The 21,144-nt window shown below is 37.7% G+C and overlaps 1 protein-coding gene across 1 annotated transcript; it reads left to right on the plus strand.

Annotated features, from left to right (window-relative positions):
• The first annotated feature begins 15,698 nt into the window (after nt 1-15,698).
• Nucleotides 15,699-17,559, plus strand: LOC121413567. The gene has a single exon (XM_041606428.1). The coding sequence runs from the start codon at nt 16,129-16,131 to the stop codon at nt 17,359-17,361; it is 1,233 nt and encodes a 410-aa protein (XP_041462362.1). The 5' UTR covers nt 15,699-16,128; the 3' UTR covers nt 17,362-17,559.
• The last annotated feature ends 3,585 nt before the right edge of the window (nt 17,560-21,144 follow it).

Here is a 21,144-nt window from a genome sequence, read left to right on the forward strand (position 1 = left end):
CATTTCTTACAGGAAAAATGGTTTCTGAACCTATAACAGGCTTCACTGAATAGTGTGGAATATTTTGATATCTATCTACAATATAAACAAATACAAAGAACGCGCTTGAGTTTACATTACAATACTTGTTATTACATATTTCTTCTATTTTCTTTCTTTAAAGATTAAACTTGAGATTTTCCTGCTGTAAAATAGAAAGAAAAATTTTATTGTATACTCTTAAGGTTTCTATAGCAACTATTATGCAGAGTAAATTAAACTATATTCATGCCTAAGCTTATGGCCATATACTTCCTTTTCTAAGCCAACGTGTCTTACATGTTTAAGAAGAGTAGTTATTTCGTTCATGCCTATTGTTTTGAACACTTTTTTCTTAAATAAGAAGAAATGATCTGCATATATCAATTGCAACCTCTCATTATATGGCTACGAATGTTCATATTCTAGTGCATTTTTATGTGACTTGGTATATATCTAATATTATTTCACTGGATTTACTTAGCTAACAAATAATGTATATCCTAACAAAACCAGAACCTTCTGTTTTTTTAGTTATAATCATTTTCACAGTATAGCATCTTTTGATGTCAATTCAAAATTATTGAATTTTTTTCATTAAAAACAATTTAGTTTTTGTTTAGTTTTTTTGGAAAAAGAGAATATAAATAAGTTTTAACAAGCACATAGTTCAACTAATTGTAAATCTTACGTACATTCATTTTTTTTCACAGAAGTTGTATTTTTTTAATTTGTATATTTCATTGCCTACACACTTTTTTAAGTTTCTGTAGTAAGCGGGTGACAGCCAATGTGATAGTTCTGTCTAATGCTTTCAATTGGTAAAAAGTTAAATAATTATATTTGACTATCATGCACCATTCGAAACTTACAAAAAAATGTAGTGCTCATTGGATGTTTTCTTAAACCATTACAATTCATGACATGTCCATTTTTTTTAACCAAGTGCACACCCAGTTATATAGCATTTCAATTTATTTGGATAAAAGAGCATTGCAGATTAAATACCTTGCTCACGGCATAGGTGGCGCGGCCGGGAATTGAACTCCGGGCTTTTCATGTATAGCCAGGCGCCTTAGACCACTCGGCCTCTTTGGCATCTTGCGTCCTCTTTCGGTATCTTTAGATAAAAAACAACTCTTTAAACATGTACTTTACAAATGTACAAATTGGATATTAGAAAGTTACGGGCAAATATTATATCCTGACATTTCAGCCCAGTCCATACTTTAGAGAGAGTTTAATTATAAACAACCGGAAAATACGCAGATATATATTTTTGTTATCGTGCTTCGATAAAAAATATATTCTAACATAAAATCCGGTCAATTTATCCCATTACAAAAACTCATCTTAATCTATTTTCTTCACACACCAATCGTTTGGGGTACCTGCATTAATATAACTTTGTAATGAAATGGAATAGTGACATGCAGTTTCGGGGCATAACCAAAACTAAATATTGGTCTTAATGTTTATAAAACAAATCGAGGCATGTGCAAAAGTGGCATTGTAATGTGTAAAGATAAGTTCGTTCATTGGCATCACTTTGCATATATACGTTATTCCCTAATCCTGCATACAAATTAGATACTATTGTTATTTGTTAGGGTAGATATTCGTATATGTCCTCATGTTTATAAAATGATATTATAATAAAACCTTTTTGTCATTAATTTTGTAATCATAATATATTTACGTTATGAAATTCTCATATTCATGCTTACAAAAGTATGTCATCATAAAATCTTTCTTTGTATATGTATATATATATTTATGATACTTACATGTCATTTTCTTACTACCATTAACAAAACGACGGTGTTTTCCTTCCTGGTCATGCTTAGTAAAATCATATAATGTAAAATATATATAAATCGGTATAAAAACGATTGTTGGTTCAATTTCTTACACTTAATATGTAATTTCTCAATAAAGAATACAAACAAGACAAAACGCATGTAGTAAAACTTATCTAAAGCCTTTATAGGGGAAAAATCATCCAGCGTTAAATTATAATAATACAACATAAATTGAAATTTTATATAATAGTTCACTTGTTTCTAATGAAGCTCATAGCTTATATTTACGTTTTGCGTTTGAATTTCGTTCAATATTTGATACTTTGTAGTGGAACACATGCCCCTATTCTTGTGTTACCGATTATTGTCATTGCTCTTTCCTACAACGCGTCTTACATTCATTGTACAATACAAGTATATACATAAAAGTGGTTTATTAGTCTTACTTTGCATGAAAAAATAATATAACATACGTATTATCATTCGACAGAATTAGTTGTTTATTAATAAATACTTGTTCAAGGAGTTTTAAAAACGAAAGTAAGCAGAGTGTATTTCATGCATTTGAATGGAATCGTCTTGTACATTGAACATTCTCTGGTAAGAATATATGTGAAATATTCAGTTTGTAATAAGGGTGATTTGTCCAAATTATTGAATTGATTCTAACAACAATTGACGCTAAAAGCAATTTTATGTTCTATTTTAAGTTAGAATCTTTCATCTATTCTAAAATTGCATTTTTTTATAATTATGCATACCAATGTGGTAGTCATGAAATGTATTTTTTACATTGAATATATAAATATAATTTACAAAGGTTACTTCCTGACAATGCTTATTAAAATCATATAAAGATGATAATTAAAAATATGTGTCATGTTCGTCTTTAATCAATTATATATTCATTAGTACATTTTTTTCAATTCTAACTGAAATTTTATTCTTCTCAAAAGAATAAAGTGCCCTACAGTGCATACCACTGTGTGTTCACAGTGTGGAAAACAATGTGAAATCACCTTCACACTGTTGAATTTGAATCACAAGGTCGACCGTAGGAACTTGCTGTAAAAAAGTCATACGGTCGAGGTGTCCAAAGTGTGAAAATTTAAGCATAGTATTTAAACAGTTTTAATTATATTTTCATACACTCTGTAAATTCAAAGGAGCTTATCTGGTACCTCATCACGCTCCTCTTAGAGTGAGATGAGGTACCATCCTGATGGAGGGATATTTCCGTCTTTAAAGAGTGAATTTTCACCTCTTTTGGGAGTGAAAGGGAAAAACACATGCACACTTTCACTCCTAGAAAGGTGAAAACTCACTCTTGAAAGACCGAAATCTCACTCCAACACGACTGGTCCCTCATGTCACTCTGAGACTAGCGTGATTAGGGACCATATTAGCTCCTTTGCATTTACAGTGTAGATCACTATTTCACACACTGTTCTCACGGTAAATTGCCAATTCGTCTACTCCCAACTAGTCCACTCACCACATAGTCTACTTTTATTTATTCTAATGCATTCCTTCGTCTAACCAGGGTGACCAGATTTCACAGAGTGAAATAAGGGACAATTGACAAATAAATATCAACCAAGAAGCCCATGCGTAGTGTTAGACTTGTGAAAAAATATGAAGAATTGGAAGGGAGGGTGAACGAAAGAATGAAGTAGAGAAAGAAAAGAGATGAATTGAGAAGGAACTAATCTGGTCCCTAATTACGCCCCTCTCAGAGTAAGATGAGGTACCAGTCCTGACGGAGTGAGATTTCAATTTTTAAAGAGAGAATTTTGGGAGTGAAAGTGAAAAAACATATGCACATTTTCACTCCTATAGAGGTGAAAACTCACTTTAAAAAGACCGAAATCTCACTCAAACACGACTGGACCCTCATCTCACTCTGAGACTAAGGTGATTGGGGACCAGATTATGTCCTTTGCATTTACAGAGTAGATCACTATGCGGACACACCATTTGGTCCATTAAACATTTGGTTCAATCATTGCTTTGTCTAATCACTATTTCGTCTCATTACCAGTTAGTCTATAATATCCATTTAATTTTCATTCATTTTGCATAATTCAACAGCTAGTCCAATTACAAGTACAGTAAACCAAATGATATATGGACTGAATGGCCATTGAACCAACTGGTTATTAGACGGAATGGCATTAGACTAAATGAAAGTAGACCGTGTGGTGAGTGGACAAACTGATGGAAGACCAAATGATAGAAGACGAGTTGGCAATTAGATGAATTGGCATTAGACGAATGGGAAATAAACCGTTCTCACAGTGTGTGACACTTTATTCTTTCCAGCAGGGATTCATCTTGCTAGAAGTCGGAAAACAATTTAAACTTTAATCTGTTCTAGTTTGCTGCTAAACGACAGGTACATACTGAGTAGGCATAGAAATAAAGATTTCAAATTATTAATTTAAAATTGTCTTATGTAGGTTTTAATTCGGCACTTTTTGAGGTTTTGATGATTATTAGTTCTTGAAAAAATTAAATGATTTTTCGCAAAAGAAAATCATTATTATCATCAGACAATGAGCATGGGGTTGCGTGAGTTTGTATTGCTACCACTACAATTAATGATGATAATGATAATAATAATAATTATAATAACAATAATCATCACTATTATTGTCATTATTATCATCATCATCTTTATTTTTATTACTTTTATCATTATTTAACCGCGTGAAGATTTACTATAGATAAAGAAACGAGATTAGAAATGGAGCGAGTTCAACATTGTCTTGGTATTATGTCACATTCTATCCAAAATTCGCTTCTGTATCACAAAGGTCGATTTATTTACTCGCATCTTTTTTAGAACATTTGCGTTATCTGCAATACCCCCCTCAAAATTTTGGTTCATAAACTTACTATTATTATTATTATCATTATAACTTTTATAACTATTATTACCAGTATTGTTTTTATTATCATTATTATTAATGTCATTATCATCATTATCATTATTATTATAATTATCATTATTATTATTATTATTATTATTAGTAGTAGTAGTAATAGTGGTAGTAGTAGGAGTAGTAGTAATAGTAGTAGTATAAACATTAATAATATTACTAAAAACATCATTAGCATTGTTGTTATTGATATTAGTCATCATAAAGGAATTTCAATTAGAGAATCATTAGCTGCGTCAGAAGATGGATTTTAGTGGAAAGGGGAAGTTTAAATGGTACAGAGGATAGCCGAACCAGATGACAGGTGAAATGGCAGATATGCGATATATTGTGGACTTGGTTCATTTGATTTGTTTTTTACGTTATATGGTGCTATACAAATATGTTTATCATCATCACCATCAGAATCACCTGCTTGCTACAGTCCGATCAGTGGCGGACCGTGACCCGGAGGAGACAAAGATTGGGGGGGGGGGGAGGGGCACAGCATTGTTCACATACAATGTAGTGCCCCCCCATGCTTTGTCTCCTCCGGGTCACGGTCCGCTACTGAGTCCGATATCTTTTTTTAAAGGACAAGTCCACCCCAACGACAAATTGATTTTAATAAAAAGAGAAAAAATTCAACAAGCATAACACTGAAAATTTCATCAAAATCGGATGTAAAATAAGAAAGTTATGGCATTTTAAAGTTTTGCTTCATTTCACAAAACAGTTATATGCCCATCTCGGTCGGTATGCAAAAGAGAAACTGATGACATCACTCACTCACTATTTCTTTTGTATTTTATTATATGAAATATGAAATATTTTTATCTCTCGTCATTGTCATGAGAAACGAAGTTTCATTCCTCCCTGAACACGTGGAATTCCATTATTTTAACATTTTGTACTTCAGGCAAGGAGGACTTAATCGTCAAATTCGTAAAAATTGAAATATTGTATAATTCAAACAATAAAACACAAAAGGAATAGTGAGTAAGTGACATCATCAACTCTCTCATTTGGATGTAACTGGCTCGTTCAGAAAACTATTTTGTTAAAAATAAGCGAAACTTTGAAATGTCATAACTTTCTTATTTTACATCCGATTTTGATGACATTTTCAGCATTGTGCTTGTTCGATTTTTCTCTATTGATTCAAATCAACATTTTTTCTGAGGTGGACTTGACCTTTAAGAAATTATGGGCGAAATCCAAGGTTACGGGTTGGGGGGAGGTAAAGAAGCCAAAGGTCACCAATTAACTTTCGGAAACTTCCCTTCGCAAAGATTTCATAACAAAAAGATCCTGGAGGGAGGGGGTTGGTGCCACTCCCCTTCCCGATATTAACCCGGCTGAGATAACAATTATGTAATATACATGAAATTTTTAATAAGACATAACCTCACAAGAATTTTTTAATGTGCAAAATCATAATTTTCGGTTACTCATACAGTACTTATAAGCAAACTTACAAAAGACATACATGTAGGTACATGTTCACTCCATGGGTTAAATACAAAATGGCCTGGAACTTCTTTGCTATTCTGCCTTCATCTCATATCATTGCGTTGGACTGAAGTAGATTATCAATAGTATGAAGCGGACTGTACTCGAACACCTTGGAAATCATCACTTGAGTAATCGGATAGAAAATATATATCTTGATTTCCGTTACTGGAGTATGATTCGGCTGTGCTCTCTGATGATGACTCCCCTCTTTCTTCTCTCCATCCTCTGACTCCTCTTTCTTCTCTTTGTCCCTTTCCTCCTCCCCATGTCGATTTTCCATCATGTCCCTGTTCTCCTCGTTCCCATTCTTCTGCTCCAAGAAATTGCTCAGTGCTTGCTTGCCTTCCGCCTGGTCTAATAACTTGTAAACTTGATTTGTTCTTGGTTGATGTAGGTCTGAGTAAATCGGCATTAGGAACTTCGTAGAACGGGGTCTCATCTTGGTTGAATTCAATTGTCTCACCCGTACTTGACGTGATAACTTCAGGTTCTGTTAGCGTTACGCCTTGTGCAGATGAAGATGTTCCCAATCCCAAGGTTCTCGGGGTTCCACGGACCCTTCTTCGATATGCCACTATCATGAAGATAACCACTAGCAAGAGACAAATTTCCAACTGAAATGGAAACAATTACCAAGCTCTTATTAGAACGTGCAGAATATTCATTTAGATTGGTAGAGAAAGATTCACTCTCTTCATGGCGCTCTTCTTGCTGAGAATCAGCATTGATTGTGCCTGGCATGCCTGGGTCTCCCTTATCAACTGGATGGTCGAGGATTGTGCATGCAGCTAACTGATTAAAAGATAAAATATGTGATTTCATGTTCTTGATATTACAAGCGATAATTCTCCGCTTTGCAAATGTCATGACATTGTAAACAAGTAGATGACTGTAGCCATTAGAGGATTTGATAACATCGTAATCTCCTCTGTGTTGAGCGAAGAGATGACCATCCAGGTACCATTGAAATGTAACATCGTGAGGTATACTGCCAACTTCAACAATGCACTTAAATGTATCGAATGTTTCATTGCCATGATTGTAGAGAAGGGTTGGGAAGCCAATGTCCTTTATCCCTGGCAGATAGGTCGAATTAGATTTGCAGCTTTCTAGCGTTGGACCTGCCAAGTACCTCACATTCACAGTGGAGTTGGACTGTGAGGTTGCAAAGTAGTTTGTTGCCTCGCATATAACATTTAGAGTATCCTCTGAGCGAATATCATCCAAGAAAATTGTGATATTGGGTGAACTGGATGTGCATTGGAAAAATAGTTCTTTCGGATGGCAGATCCAGCTATAGCTGTAAACCTCAGGGTATGCGTTGGCAATACATTGAAAGGTAATTTCGGTTACTAACGGCCATGTCGTCTCAATATGACGAGGAATGACTTTTATGACAGGAGAATGGATTACAGAATATGGCCCAAGAGAACAATTTACTTTTTCTCCACGAAAGGCTTCGTTTTCAGCAATACAATACAGGATTTTTTTGTGGAGAGATGAAGTAACAGTGATGTTTCGGACTAACACTGATCCAGATTTGGCAATTCCGGGGGAAGACATGGCAAGGGGTTGTAACCACTTAAGTTTAGATCTGGGGGTGGTCTGGACACCATGGCACTTGATGGTCACTTGGTCATACTCTTGAAGTATCGAACCTGAAGGTCCACTGCAAACTAGCTCATTGTTCTTGAGAAAATATAATACTTCTAGGTTGGCAAATTCAGATGAAACTACGGTTTGAGAATGATCTGCGAATTGTACGATGATCCAACATCTGTACAATCTGCTAATATTTCTACGAACATGATGAATAGTAAGGTGTGAAGAAATGGACTTGGTATCACTGCGAAAAGTCGTTGAAACATTGTGCATGTTATCATGATAGATAAGCTCAGTGAGAATATTTTCCCAGTGCGAACTTGCGTCCAAAAAGTGGATGTTTGATGACAGTGTGCAGTTGAAAGACGCAGTTCCATCCTCTTTAACACTGATATCAGCTGGTTGGGTAACAAACTCAACATCATGAGCGCCGTTTGAAACTTGCAAGATAATCTGAAGAACAGAGAAAGCTAGAAGTGTTCCTGTTGAGACAAAATCTTTAGATATCCGATGCATATTGCAAAATTTAACAAGGACAATGCAAAATATTACTATCAGCACTGATAGAAAAATCACAATGATTCTAAATGTGTGTACTCGAAATGAAGAAGAAATGATGGTTCATATGATTTGAATGTGAAGAAATGTCAAATGAGAATAAACTTCCTAGAAGTTGATCAAGAATAAGTGTTTTGATAGAAACTAAGAATCGTGATTTATCAATCCTATAATTTCCGTTTCTCCTTCATTTAGTTGTGAAAGTGATTAATTTGTTACATTTCTTTCGATAGTGATTTTCATACAATAGTAAATTTGTAAAATCACTTATGAATCGGTTTCCCATCCTTGGCAATATATCTCCTTACACATGTTATATATGAAAACACCGCATACATTCGTAATACCGAAGCTTCGTAATTCCGAAGGTTCGGTTATTCCGAAGGTTCGTATTTCCGAAGGTTCGTATTTCCGAAGGTTCGTAATTCCGAAGGTTCGTCAATCCGAAAACGAAATAAGGTTCGTAATTCCGAAGGTTCGTCAATCCGAAAACGAAATAAGGTTCGTAATTCCGAAGGTTCGTTAATCCGAAAACGAAATAAGGTTCGTAATTCCGAAGGTTCGTTAATCCGAAAACGAAATAAGGTTCATTAATCCGCCATAAGATTCGTATTTCCGAAAATGAAAATTATTCATTTTGGTAACAAACACGGATAATAATGATAATAGCTGGGAGAACAGTTTTCAGAACTGAAGTGGCTTCCGGCCTGGGTAAATAATATAATTTTTATAATTTTAGGCCTACATGAAATTTCCAAAAGTTTGAACACGTGATTCGCTGGCAACATGTCACAAGGATGCCCTTTTAACAGTAATTGACCAAATAGGCGAATTTTACATTTCCCCTCAAACCGCTTGCTCGCTACGCTCGCAGAAATGAAACGTAAATATATAACTTACCAATCAGAGATTACTTAAAAATTTTTGCTCAACTTAATTACTACAAAACACACAACCTCTTTACACAGATGATAATCTTATGGCGAAAATATCCGTTTGCACCAAAATGCCCCTATTGGCCCCTTTTTTGGCTCCCCCCCGAAAGGAAAATACGTTCCGCCGCCACTGGTTGAAACACGCATCGTCTTCATGGCTAACTGCAAAAAGTTCTTAAAATGTCCCCTTTAGATCAGGTCAGAGCTTATAATTAAAGTTTCTGTTTGCGCTTCTAGTTATTATTAAAAAAGGGTTTATCATGTTATTACATATTTACTTTATTTTATAAGTATAAAGCTAATTATTGACTGTTAGGACTACCCTTTCAAAAAACAAACAAAAATCAACTTTAAGCTGCCGATTGAGGAAAATATGGCTGAACAAAAATTGCCCCCCCCCCATTTGACAAAAGTTGGATCCGCCGGGAGGGAGGCAGGGCGCACGTGCACCCCAAAAATGAAATAAAAAACAGGGAAATGCATATTTTTCCAAAAATGGGAAAGATCTTTTTTCAAAAATAAATATGCTGTTTTTCATGTTTTCGAAATAAAATACTTTTTCTAAAGTAAAGTTTTCAGGCTGGAATATTGCAAATTTTCAGCTTGCGCTTCGCACTCTTAGTTATTCGATTGGTTAAATATGTTTCTTAAAGAGGTCACTAAATTCTTTCTTTAAGATTCCTTTTCTGGTCAGTATGTTTAAGCTCGCGTTTTGCGCTCGTGTTAATTCTTTAGTTAGATGTACTGTGACAGCAGAAATCTGCTCGGATTTTCAAAAACTTATTTCCATTTTGATTGAAATTCCCTAAAGTTTTAGCTTGTGATTCACGCTCGCAATAATGCCATTTAAAGAATAATTGACCCCCAAAACTAGTTTTATAACTTCACCTTTGGGTTTTTCACCAAGCCGCTCACTCATTATACTCTTTCCTGAAAAATAAAGGCTAAATATACATTTTGCCATAATAAGAAGTAATTTCATTTTTTTTTTATAATCTTAAGGTGAAAATATCACCAAAGTGCCCATTTTGACGTATGAGTTTCATTTTTTGGCTATACCCCCAAACGAAAATTCGTTTGGCCGCCCTTTCCTTCCCATCCTCATAACAATTGAACGGCAAGTGTCCACCACCCCCCCCCCCCCCCTTGCCTCTGCCTCTGCTTTCCCGGTTTTCATTTTTCGGATTAACGAACCTTATTTTGTTTTCGGATTAACGAACCTTATTTCGTTTTCGGATTAACGAACCTTCGGAAAAACGAACCTTATTTCGTTTTCGGATTAACGAACCTTCGGAAAAACGAACCTTATTTCGTTTTCGGATTAACGAACCTTCGGAACAACGAACCCTATTTCGTTTTCGGATTATCGAACCTTCGGAACAACGAACCTTATTTCGTTTTCGGATTATCGAACCTTCGGAATAACGAACCGTCGGAATAACGCCACAAATGTTCGGATTAACGAACCCTTTTTCGTTTTCGGATTAACGAACATCGAGGTATAGGCAATTTACGTGTTTCGGAATTACGAACCTTCGGAATAAAGAACCTTCGGAATTACGAGCCTTGGGAACAGGGTGACCAGACGTCCCGTATTTCCCGGGATTGTCCCGTATTTTGCTCCTTTGTCCCGGCGTCCCGACAAACCCTTCCCGGGACGCCTTTTTGTCCCGTGTAACCGAAAACACGACCAGTTTATCACATTCATTATCGATTTCATAGTTATCAGACTTAAAGTACAGGTAAAAAAAAAATCAAATCATAGCCTAAAACAATGAGTTACAAGAGTGAGAGATTTATCAGTGTTAAATGTGAAAACAAAATTGTTCTTGTTCAGAGGCAATTCTGGTAAATTCAAGAAAATTTGAGACCAAATATGCTTTGTCAGAGTACATGTAAATGAGGTGTGTCTACTAAGCTTTAAAAAGAGGCGAGGGCGTCAAAAGCTTCTGACAAAATTGGAAAGGTGACTTAAAGTGTGCGATGTTGGAAGTGGAATGTGACCAAAGCCCACTATAGGGATTTTAGAATTTTGCCTTCGAAGAGGAAGACTTTTGATGCAGTCATAATTATTGTCTTGCTCAAAAACATTCCTCAAGCATTCAGTAAGTTGCCAAATATTCACCCTATTTCCTTTTGATAAAAGTAAGAAAAACAATCACCTGATATTGTAAGTAGTTAGCCCCTAGCCTGGCCTTGCAGGCTTGTCATGGACACGAACAAACCACGTAGTGAATGTTTGCAGCTTATCTACATTGGTGGAAAATTTCTCGAACAAAATGTTTTATTGTGCATTATTTACAATAACTAATTTGAGACAAAAAGTCCTCGCACACCTAATTGGGAGGATGGGGAGGGGGCGGCAAAAAAAATCTGATGAGCGAACCAAAAAAAGTAAACACTCGCCATTTGCACTTTTTTCGTAAAAAACACAACTGAACATGGGTAATCATAAGTCATCATCAATGTCCTATGTTTGTATGCTATCATGGCTATTATGAGTTTTCATCATTTTGATATTGATAGGAACGTCAGTATTGTCAGTAAAACTCACGTGATCAATGCCTAGCTGACCTAAATAAAACTTTCATTTATAATTAGGACAGTATTTGAGTAGAGGAGTTTTTTATACTTGACAAAACTACTAATACAAAAAATATACTATTGTTTTATATTTACATATAAACTCGGGAATCTATAAAAAGATAAAAGATGCTCACCAAATTCAAGGATGTACCTGATGTTGTCTGAGCTGACAGGTAACAATATAGTGTTGTACCTTTCGTGAAACAGCATCTAGTCCTATTTACACACATGCATTCCTATGATCCTGAAAAGATCGATCGCCTTCATGGAATTTGTTTGGATCATATTTAATTTCTCATTTGCAACAAAATACATGGAATAAATTTGTAAACGATTTGAAATAAGAAAGAAATATTAAATAATATAGATTATGAACATTTAAATCTTAAAACATTATATAAAAAACAATATGTAAATGTCGATTCTGAAGCTCTGTATTCAAATTGTGGACCCCTCAGAAAAATGAATACATTTTCTGCGAATGAATACAGATTGATCTGAATGGTAAAACTTAACGCATTTCCATGAACTACAGCACGGCCGATACTACCCCATCTACGACGAGTAATCGCCAGTCTGGGGACGTATGCAGAAACGAGGCGAAAGTTCAAAAGGTGAATTAACTAATAATAGTCTAGCGATTATAAAAAAATAGGGTATTCTTCTTTATGGTACCGCAGCAAAAATTATTAGAATATACACTGCAACAACTCCGGTGTAGATTTAACACCTGCAGCCCGGAATCTATATATGTCAACACCAGAGAAGTACTGAAACAACACCAGTTTGGAATCAAACCGATGCTGTTTTGATACTATTTAGTGTTGTATAAACACCTCTCTGGTGTTAGAACGAAACGACACTACTCTGGTGTGGAAATATATAGATTCCAGGCTGGTGTTAAATCAACACCAGAGTTTCTGCAGTGTATTTAGATAAATCACATAATTATATAACACTGAAAACTAATACTAAATCAGAATTCAATGAGAAATTTATGACATTTTCCATTTCCATTCCTTTACACGTTAGCACGATAATGCAATATATACATGGTATATATCTTGCGATTTGAAATGAGGAGGCCTATTAATAATAGTACGAACAATCCGCTTTTATAAAGCGCTTAATACAACGGAACGACGTGTCTAACCTTTTATATATATTTTCATATATATATAGATTCCGGGCTGGTGTTAAATCCACACCGGAGGTTTTGCAGTGTGGACACGCTACAATAACTTTCACATCCTACCAGGTACCCATTTAGCACCTGGGTCGAGAGTGGCAAAGTGTGGATTAACACCTTGCCAAAGGACGCCAGACCGTGGTGGGATTCGAATACACGACCTTCTGTTTATAAAGCGAGAGTGAGAACCACTACACCACGGCTCCTCCACGTGAGTGATTATATGTCACAAACTCACTCACTCACAATTTATTTGATACATCAATTTTTGGTTTCTCTAAAAATCATCAATATGGAAAACTGATTCCACATGTAACATATAACAGCCTTTATGGTATTTGAGGAGTTTATTAAAAGGCCTATTATACTGTAATATTTTATTTTGGAATAGAACATAAACAGTGAGTAGGCGAACTTCATTGAGTCCCATATTTTGGATAAAGATCATGATGTGTATATAAGTGATCTATGTAAAAAAAATAGAATGTCAAAACTATCTTGTTTTACATTCCGACATTGATCTATCTAAAGTTGGAGTAAAGTGTAATTTTGCTCTATTCATTTTATACATCAACTTATTTGAATGGGACTTGTTCACTTTGAACATACTTTGAACGAAATAATTTTGAGTTTTACAACCATCATATCAGAGAGGATTGGGGTGATTATTTTTCGAGTGATAAATCAGAAGAGAAACTCGCACATTGACTCTTTAATGAGTGTTGACACAGTGCTTTGAGTATGGTGGCCCTGAAGGAAAATCGCATATAGACCAAATCGCGAATATTCACGACGAAATAGGCAACGAAATACACGACGTCGCCAATTTCGTCGCGAATTATTCACGACGTCGCCAATTTGAATATTCACGACATCGTGAATTTTGTCGTGAATAATTCGCGACGAAATTCACGATGTCGCGAATTTCGTCGCGAATTATTCACGACAAAATTCAAGATGTCGTGAGTTTCGTCGCCAAGTTCGTCGTGAATATCAAATTGACGACTAAATTCACGACAAAATTGGTGACGTCGTGAATTTCGTCGCCAATATCGTCGTGAATATTTGCGATTTGGTCTATATGCGATGGTCTTAGCGAGAGAGTGAATGTGGGGCGTTATATGAGTCCAAAGTCTTTTTTCCAGACCCAGTTGTTAAAAAATATTGTATAAGTCCAAAGTATTTTTTTTTCCAGACCCGGTTGATTGAAAAATCATAATATCAGTCCAAAGTCTTTTTTTCCAGACCCATTTGATTAACAAATTATAATATCAGTTCAAAGTCTTTTTTTCCAGACCCAGTTAATTAAAAAATTATAATATCAGTCCAAAGTCTTTTTTTCCATACCCGGTTGTTTCAAAAATTATCATATAACTCTAAAGTCTTTTTTCCAGACCCGGTTAATTAAAAAAATTACAATATCAGTCCAAAGTCTTTTTTCCAGTCCCAGTTGTTTCAAAAGTTATTATATAAGTCCAAAGTCTTTTTTCCAGACCTGTTTATTTCAAAAATTATGATATAGGTCCAAACTAACATACGATAATAATATTCTAGTGGAATTAAAATGAGAATCGAGCATAGTCTTTTCTCCAGACCCAGTTATTTGAAACTGGTGGAATCAGGCAAAAAGTAACCCAACCCTCTTATAATGTTTGATAACATGGAAATATAGTATTCTTTCATCCAGACCCAGATCTTTCGGATAACACATGATGAATAATAGTAATAAATTAGTAACAATAAAAAAATAAAAGCAAACAAAGACCCACGATCCTATTTATGTTGAGTAACATGGAAATATAGCGTGGTCTTTCCTCCAGACCCAGTTATAAAAATCATAAAAAACAAAACAACAACAAAACAAAGACCCTGTAAGCTTATCAACATTTAATAGCATGGACATATGGTGTAGTCTTTCTCCAGACCCAATTATTTCAAAATAACAAAAATTACTTTAAAAAAGAACAACAGAATCTAAAACCCAACTATCATTCAAACTAATAACCTTCAATAAATAAAAGTTTAGAGAGTTTTCTTTATTCCAGACCTTGTCATTTTCAAATATAAGATAAATGAAATCTTCATAACTAAGACTCAATCTTATTTTCGTGCCTGTTCAACATGAATAAGATGATTGTGGGAGTATTTCATCAACATTTATGTCCGACCTTGTTGTTGATTCGCTAAGATGCAGTGCTTCCACGGTTAGTGTCGGATAAAATGAGACTTGTCGGATTAAACTTCATTTCATGAAATGCTCCCGGGCTCTAAGTTTTGATGGTTTTTATTAATTATAAATTTCTTTGCCTAGAAGAAAAAGTGAATGTTTAATGGATTTTAAAGACGGCTTGACGATTTAAAATGATTTATTAGCGGGCTGGCAAAATACACATTTTAGTTTGTTTTGATTTTGAAAGGGGGCGTGGTTGCCCGAGAAAGGGCTCGTGACCCGACCCGTAAAGGGCGGGGCAGCGCTTTTTGGGCGCCCGCGCCAAAGAATTTGGGCACAATGCCAGACATTTGCCGCGGTTGAGCTATGCGCGGATAAAAGTGCGGGGAATGCTTCATTTTCGTTTTGGCTTTCAATGAAGAGAGATGACGGTGCATGTGTAAAGCGTGCTTACAAAATTTTTTGAAAATTTTCTTTCGGCACTGGCAACTAGAATTGGACACTAGGCCTAGGTGGCAGATATTTCGACATTTGTCTAGCTACCTATACCGGATATCTACACAAAGGATTCATACTTTTATTGGATTATACAGACGCTGATTTCAGTTTTTTACTGTCTTCAGACTTCAGCCTCAGGAATTGTTGCCGTAGAACTAAGACTAAGTTAGCTGTGCCGATTTGTGGACCTAAAAGATTCAGTTTGCAACTTCAGGATTGAATTTTTTCTTGGCGGTTCGCTTGATTGAACTTTGGAGGTGATTGCATCCAGGATTCATTGGACTTGGCCTGAGTGACGGAGCTTCGAGTCTAACTCTAGTTTCGCGAGTTGATCATGCCAAAGGTTAAGGCCAAGAAAATAACGACCGCAGGTGCGAGGAAGGGAGATGACACACCGAAGAGGAGGCCGGGTCGGCCGAGAGGTCCACGGGCGACGTCAACCCCCGCAAGTGTGGATCTGGGGCTGGGAGGCGGCAACAACGGGCCAGGAAGGAGCGGTGAGTTAAATCCCTCTCAGTCTCAAGTTGTCGATGTTGATGAAAAAAGTGGTAGGCCTAGGTCTAAAGTTAGTGATAAAATGGCAGAGCTAGATCTAGATCTAGTGGGGCGGGAAGGCCAGGCGCCCGTGGGCAGATCTATTGCTTGGCATGAGATAGTAGCACAGGAGTCGGATACCGGTAGCTCGGGGCAGGCTCAGCCAGCAGTTTCAGTGCCGGCGCGGTCGGCAGGGGTAGCCGAAGATCTAGGCCTAGATCTAGTGGAGGTCGGTGTTGAGAGATCTGAGCCCCAGGCGCCTAGGCTTTCTGCCGTGTTGGGGGCACCGGAACCATTTATTAGCGCATGCGACCCACTAGGTGTGGAAGTGGCTATCTCACTGAAGGAAAAAATTTGGGCAAGTGAATATATAGATTTGGGAGTGCTCCTTAAGCATAATAATGCACGTGATGAGTTTGGGGCCTTGAGTGTAGGTGACACCACTTTGAGTTTGTGTCAATCGGGATCTGGTCTTGGTTTGCAACTTCAACCTCAATCAAAGGCTAAGAAAATCATGTCGGTAGAGCAGTGGACTTCGGTGTTTCTAGTATTTGCCTCAATTTACGCTGAGAAGCACATTGAAAGGAGCAGGGAGCTCATGAAATATATGGATTTGATAAGGCATGCAGCCCGTGCGTTTGCAGGTTATGGCTGGCGTGACTATGACACTCAGTTTAGGAGCAAGCAGGCGCGTTTACCCGGGCGATCCTGGGCGAGCGTCGACGCCGAGTTGTGGTTGATGCTGGTGGCCTCTAATGGTCCGCGGCAGCGCCACAATTTACCCCATGCCCCTCGCCATCAGTTCTACAGAGGGGAGTACGGCGCGAGAAAATCTTTTCCCTTCGGAGGAAAGGGACCCGGAGCCAATGGCACACCCAGCCGAGGCGTGTGCTTTGCCTTTAATAGAGGCAAGTGCATGCGAGGCAAAGCTTGCATCTATGAGCACAAGTGTTCCCGCTGCCAGGCGGCAGGTCATGGGGCTAAGCAGTGTAGCCAAGGGCGGGCCGGTTCCAGTCCCGCTGGCAGTAAATAGGTCTACGGCTAGTGCGGTGTCGTCTATTGCTCCGACCCCTATTAAGTTAGCACGTTTGGTGCCCATGTTAGCTACTTATCCTAATCAGGAGCATGCTCAGTGCTTGTATAATGGTTTTAAGTTTGGTTTTTCATTACATTTTGAAGGGGACAGGGTCCCATTGGTTGTTAAAAACCTGAAATCAGCATTCGAACACATGGATGCGTTGAAAAAGAAATTGAGGGATGAAATAGACTTAGGTAGGATAGTTGGGCCTTTTGTTGTTCCTCCCTTCGAGAATATGAGGTGTTCACCAGTGGGGTTGGTGCCCAAAAAGGCCCCAGGGGAGTTCCGTATGATTCAACATTTATCGGCACCCAGGGGAAATTCAGTTAATGATGGCATACCGGAGGGGCAGTGTACAGTAACATATTCGTCCTTTGATTCGGCGGTAGATATTGTGACGCAATTGGGGCGGGGTGCCCTTATGGGAAAGACTGACATTAAGTCAGCTTTCAGGCTCTTGCCTGTTCACCCAAAAGATTTTGAGTTGCTTGGGATGTATATAGATGGTCGTTACTATTTTGATCGTTGTTTGCCGATGGGCTGCGCAGTTTCTTGTTCCACTTTTGAATGTTTTAGTACTTTTTTAGAGTTTTGCGCGAGAAAAGTTGCGAAGTCGCAAAATATTGTCCATTATTTGGATGATTTCTTTTTTGCAGGCGGCCCTGCCTCGGAGGATTGCAGGCGGGCAATGCATTGTTTTGAAGCAATTTGCGAACGATTTGGGGTGCCCATAGCGCGAGAAAAAACGGAAGGCCCGACCACACAGTTGTCATATCTTGGGCTGGTAATAGATAGCGTTTCTCAGCAGGTTCGGGTACCGGAGGACAAAATTGAGAAATTAGTAGGGAAATTAAATTGGGCGGTACAGAAACAAAAAATTTCCCTAAGAGACATTCAGTCGATTGTAGGTAGTCTAAACTTTGTATGTAAGGCAATTGCTCCAGGGCGAGCATTCATGAGACGGCTCATTGACTTAACTAAGAGCGTTAAGCGTCCTTTTCACATGGTTAGGTTGACGAGAGGGGCTAAGGCTGACTTGCGGGTTTGGTTGGAGTTCTTGGCACATTTTAATGGTCAAGTTTTCTTCCGGGCTCCAGGCTGGTTTGGAAGCGAGGAAATTCAGTTTTTCACTGATGCGGCGGCTGGCATTGGTTTTGGAATTTTCTTTGGAGGCAGGTGGGCTCAATCCAGGTGGCCTGCTGATTTCCAGGCCGATAGGAGGTCTATAGCTTTTTTAGAGCTATTCCCTATTTGGGTAGGCTTGGAGATTTGGGGCATGGAGCTAAAGGACAAGAATATATTGTTTAATTGTGATAATCAGGCCGTGGTGGCAGTACTTAACAAGCAGTCGGCGCTATGCCCTGATATTATGGTTTTGGTGAGGAAGGTGGTGATTATATGTTTAAGCAATAATATAGTGTTGAGGGCTAGGCATGTACATGGATGTGATAATGGTATAGCTGATGCACTATCTCGATTTCAGATGCCGAGGTTCCATGCGTTAGCACCGGGGGCCGCCCGGGAGGGCGTGGAGGTTCCAGTCCGTCTTTGGAAGAGCTGGCTATCGAGAGAAGTCGACTGCTGATGGCTTCTAGGGCAGCTCGAACACACACAACTTACTCTATTGCCTTGGGGGCATACGTGAAATTTTGTAAAGTGTACGGATACGACCCCCAGCTACCCCCTAATGTAGAATGGGTGGCGCAGTTCATTTCTTATTTATCCTTTATGGGATATGCAGGGTCTACTATTCAAACATACATATCTGGGTTGGCATTTTATATGAGTTCATCTGGGCTAAAGGATGTGACCAAAAGTTTTGTGATTACAAGGTTAATTGAAGGGTGTAGGCGAAGTACTTTGAGAAGAGATGCTAGGCATCCAATCACATTGTCTGTGTTAAATAGAATGCTCGCCTACTTGAGGCATGTTTGTGGTAGTCATTACGATGTTTTGATGTACTCTGCTGCTTTTTCAGTGGCATTTTATGGTTTGTTGAGAGTTAGTGAGTTGACAGTAGAGTCCAGGCATAGATGTGAGTCTATTCTGCAGCACACAGATGTTAGGGTCACTGGCGATGCACCGCATCGCAGGGTGGAATTATTCCTAAGGAAGTCAAAGACTGACCAGCGGGGAAATGGGTGCACCATTTCGATACCAGAGTTGGGGACAGTTAGCTGCCCTGTGATGGCGGTTATTCGTTATTTAGAAATCCGCCCAAAGAATGGTGGAGCCTTCTTTTGTTCATATGGTGCTCTCCCGCTAACTAGGCGTGAATTTGGAAACATGATAAAACGATGTTTGACATACGGGGATATGCCGGCGGCAATGTTTTCATCGCATTCCTTTCGTATTGGGGCGGCGACGACCGCTGCCATGGCCGGTTGCTCGGATGAAGAAATCCAACGCATGGGGCGTTGGGTTTCGAGTGCACATCGGAGATATATAAGACTCGACATGGTTAAGTAAAAAAATAAAAAAAAAAAAAAAAAAAAAAGAACGAAAATATATATGAAATGATGATTTTAGGTTATTTGACATTTTGACCAAAATCAGGTGTAAGTTATCTTCCAATAATGTCACAACGCGTTTACTTTACACGAGGACATGTGCTTTAATCAAAGCCGTGGCCGATGGGTTGTTGGATATTTGGGTGTATAATTCTCAATATATCTGCTTACATGGTATTGTTTTATTTTATTCAGCCCTATTCAGAAGCAGGGTGGTATGTTCAGTGCCAAGAGGCCTGTTTACAAAGGAGCCCTTGTTACAGTATACATTATACATTATACATTATGCATCATATATTATACATTATACATTATACATTATTACATTCTTTATACAAAATGAAGAAAGAGATGGTACTATATTGATGGGAATGTGTTTATACGTTATACATTATACATTATACCTTATACATTTTACATTATACATTATACCTTATACATTTTACATTATACATTATACATTATTATAAATTGATTGGAATGTGCTCAGACATTATACATTATACATTATTATATATTGGTTGGAATGTGTTTATACATTATACATTATTACATTATACAAAAGGAAGAAAGGGATAGTACTATATTGATTGGAAGGTGTTTGGAACATCAGATTGATCATAACGACCCCCCCCCCCCCCCTGTACATGTTGATATCAATATACATGTATCATCAAAATAACTCTGGGCTTAATATTGAATGAGTAAGTGAGGGTTTAATGATATCACACAATTACGAGCATTCTGCTTTTTAGAGAGAATGTTACAACGGTATAATGACGTGTTTAATATCAATGCTTTCAGGATTAAGGGGAGGGGTCAAAAATGTGATTACATACATTGTATCTTGGAGGGGAAAACCCCGTGATGAAGGGGTGGTGAAGGGTAGCAGACCTTTCAGGGGGAAATTTTCATACTTCAAAATTCTGCCCAGCCCTCTTTTCTTGTTTTCTATTACAGGACCTGTGGTGTGGATCATAGGGGACTCGATAGTGTTTTGGGCACATCGCAGGGCGAAGAACACCGGCGAGGCTGACCTTGGACTTGGAACGTCGGTCCGCTGGTTGGGGAAAAGGGGGCTACGAATTGAAGGGGTAAGCGATTGGTTAGATAAGATGGGTCGGAGTGAACCAAAGCCTTCAGTAGTAGTATTGCATGTAGGAACGAATGACATTGAGGCACTGTCCAAGAAGAAGCTGGCTAGTTTGACGTATAGACTTTTTGACGC

Source organism: Lytechinus variegatus, chromosome 4, assembly GCF_018143015.1.
Source record: "Lytechinus variegatus isolate NC3 chromosome 4, Lvar_3.0, whole genome shotgun sequence".
NCBI classification, from domain to species: Eukaryota; Metazoa; Echinodermata; class Echinoidea; order Temnopleuroida; family Toxopneustidae; genus Lytechinus; species Lytechinus variegatus.

Bases quoted from the DNA above. Each gene is read 5' to 3' on its own strand.
- LOC121413567 (XM_041606428.1), top strand. From the start codon at position 16,129: ATGCCAAAGGTTAAGGCCAAGAAAATAACGACCGCAGGTGCGAGGAAG.